This window comes from Monomorium pharaonis, unplaced genomic scaffold, assembly GCF_013373865.1.
Source record: "Monomorium pharaonis isolate MP-MQ-018 unplaced genomic scaffold, ASM1337386v2 scaffold_445, whole genome shotgun sequence".
NCBI lineage: Eukaryota > Metazoa > Arthropoda > Insecta > Hymenoptera > Formicidae > Monomorium > Monomorium pharaonis.
Window position 1 is genome coordinate 21909 of NW_023415742.1, and position 3092 is coordinate 25000.

At 31.6% G+C, this 3092-nt stretch overlaps 1 protein-coding gene across 2 annotated transcripts; it reads left to right on the plus strand.

Annotated features, from left to right (window-relative positions):
• Positions 1-1115: 1115 nt before the first annotated feature.
• LOC105833606 lies at positions 1116-2987 on the plus strand. Of its 2 annotated transcripts, XM_028190286.2 has the most exons (3): positions 1116-1360; positions 1843-2009; positions 2085-2987. In XM_028190286.2, exons 1-3 carry the CDS (start codon positions 1147-1149, stop codon positions 2679-2681), a joined length of 978 nt encoding a protein of 325 aa, XP_028046087.1. In that variant the 5' UTR covers positions 1116-1146; the 3' UTR covers positions 2682-2987. The 2 variants fall into 2 exon arrangements, with proteins under 2 accessions (XP_028046087.1, XP_028046085.1); XM_028190284.2 differs by having other exon boundaries at positions 1843-2987.
• Positions 2988-3092: the final 105 nt, after the last annotated feature.

The window sequence follows — 3092 nt, forward strand, 5'->3', positions numbered from 1 at the left end:
AGGGATACGAATTATCGTCCCGTGATCGCAAAGACGATCACGAGAGCATCGCTCATGGCTGGACGTTTATAACCTGTCGATGTCTGTCACAGCCTGTCAGACGGCTCCTCCACTTCCACATCAAAGCTTGAGGCGGCCGAGGCCGGAGCGTACTCTTCCGGATTTCACGACTTTCAAAGTTTCACCTCCGTCTCCGTGAGTCACTGCTGATAAAGCTGATCGCGTTCGCGTGATCGGCCGCAATTGCAGACAGCGCCATGCAGCATAACGCATAACACAGCGAGCCTGCTCTCTGCAAGTGCACCGCATGCACCGTATCTACTTTCCTTTATTGCTCCGTACTTAAAAACGAAATTAGACGATGACTAGATCGATTAGATGTTAGGGACACGTTAGAGAGAAGAAAAGAAGAAGGATGAAAGGTACGAGAACGAGGAATTCGACTGGAAGTAGTTACCTAGTCTTTTCTTCGAGACTATTACTTTGTGGTATTTGTGATATCGCGATTCTTCAGAAGATGAAGAATTCTGCAGTGCAAAAATGAAATCTCTGTGATAGATAAAATTATATGTTTATATTGTATAAGTTTATGTCAAATTTATGCTACGCTTTAGGTGACAGTTTTTAAGAAGATAATAAAATAATAGAATTTCTTGTAAAGATAAGGAAAGAAAAGAGAAAGATAGGAGAGTCCAGCTACTGAAAAAAAATCTTATGATTTTATAATTTTAAATTATAATTATTTAGAGAGATGATTGGTTGTGAAATGCATGTTAAATGAATAATGCTGAACGCATGGATCTTACCATTGACAAAGTGTATTCACTGAATATTCTGTAGTATGTAAAACAAGCATTTGAAAGTCTATTCATATACATTGCAATTATAACTGGTATTGTTGCAGATCATAAGATAATGAAAATCTAGAGCAGAAGCAAATATTTTTTTGCTCGAGATTGAAGAAGTTGGCATGTGAATAATAAGACAGTAAAATTTATTACAAATTTTTATTTGTAATCATAAGACTTTTAACATGCATAGATTTGATTATATTCTGTTCAATTTTATATATTCTGAATGAAGTAGATATACAATTGTGAAAAATAAGGAAAGAGATAGAAAAGAAGAAAAAGTATATAAGTCATTATGGAGATACAGACATTTGTTTTCTTTGATCTGGAAACAACTGGTCTCATCCGAGAGAAGGATATGCCAAAAATCACAGAGATCGCTTTAATTGCTGTTTCACGAGAATCTATATGTAACTGCAATGGAAACTCGCTGCCAAGAATCTTGCAGAAACTAGTGATCCCAGTTAATCCGCAGAAAATCATACCACCAAATGTAGAGCATATGACAAGTGAGTTACTCTTTTACTTTGAATTAATATATAGATTCTTAAGTAACTATAAAAGTGAAAGGAAATATTCCTTGGTTTATTTTAAGAAGAAAAACTTTTATAAACATATATTCTAAACCACTTTGTTTTAAAATATAAGATAACAAAGTTAAAAAAAACAAAAACTTCGAAAAAATTTGAAAAACTCTTAGAAATATTTTATTCAAATTGGTATGTGTACTGTGATATTATGAATGTGATAGTAAAAAGCATTTTCTAGTATTGGTTTTTAGATTCACCAATGGTAGTATAGACAATCATATTAGTCTTTAACAAAACTTTACAATGAAAAATATCTCCTTTATTTTTACTTAGAAATCATTTTGTATAAATAAATAATAAATGCAAAAAAGAATCTAAATTTTCTAGCTTGATCAATTTTTATTAACTATTATTTTTGCAATTGTGATACTTAATATTATTACAATTTTATAATCTTGTAGAGCTGTATAACGAGAACATGCAACTGCTTCAGCCATTCGAAAGCGGACTCTACGAGTTGATAATGCACTTTTTACAACGTCTCACACCACCGATTTGTTTCGCGGCGCATAATGGTGACAAGTTCGATTATCCAATATTTTTAGGGGAACTCGAACAAATCAATAAGGTAATTGATTTACATAATAGCTTTTTCATGATCTTTATTTCGTTTAATAATAATTCCCTTTTTTCCTCATTAAAGATACTTAATAACGAAATTCTCTGCATTGATACATTGAAGATGTTCCAAAATTTCTTTATGAAAAGAGAGTTGGAACCAAAAGTAATCCAAGACTTATTAAACGACGAGTACAATGACTCACTTTCCACATTGGATATAGATGTAAATATGGATATAGAGACGCTAGAAGAGTCCAGCATTGTCGCGACGATGTCCACTGCACAGACAGCATTTCCTTGGGACAATAAATATAACGTAATGGTAAATGGAAAAGTAAAAGAGTATAAAAATCACGTTGATGCCCAATCTTCGAGGAATCCAATACAAACAGCGAATGAAAAAACTCCAAAAAATCAAATAATGAAATTAGAAAATGTCTTTCCACAACGACCATCAAAAAAAAATAATCCGAAGAAAAAATTAAAATTCGAATGTGAGAAGCCGATTAGCTTGAAACTCCCTGATATTTATGGATACATGTTCAACTCTGACTTCTCGCATCATTCAGCTGAGGCAGACTGTCTCGCTATGATACGCTGTGCCATCAACATTGCTCATTTCTTCCTCGATTGGTCAGATAATCACGCAAGACCGTTGATTTGCTGCAAAAAAACGTAATGCAATATTGTTAATTAATAATGGATAAAATAGTAGCATGAAAAAATATAGTATAAAAAGAATATGTGCAAATTGTCATGAATTTAAAGTGCAAGATTAGTGCAAGGCTCGTGAAATTTGAAGTATTATTTTGTTTAATGAATAATATTTTACTTAAATATCATTAGGAATATACTTCTCTCCCCATTAATAATATAAAAAATGAGAAATTATTGTTATGAGATGTGGCTAATATGGGATGAGAGATCAGGTGCCTTAATTTTATATTAATTATTTATTAAATTAAATATATATTCTTAAATTGCTTTAAATTTATATTTTTAGAATATATATATCAATTTTGTAACATGTTCTAAAAATAAGATTTTTGAAAGGTTATAAAAATATAAAAATATAAAAATGATGTAAGAA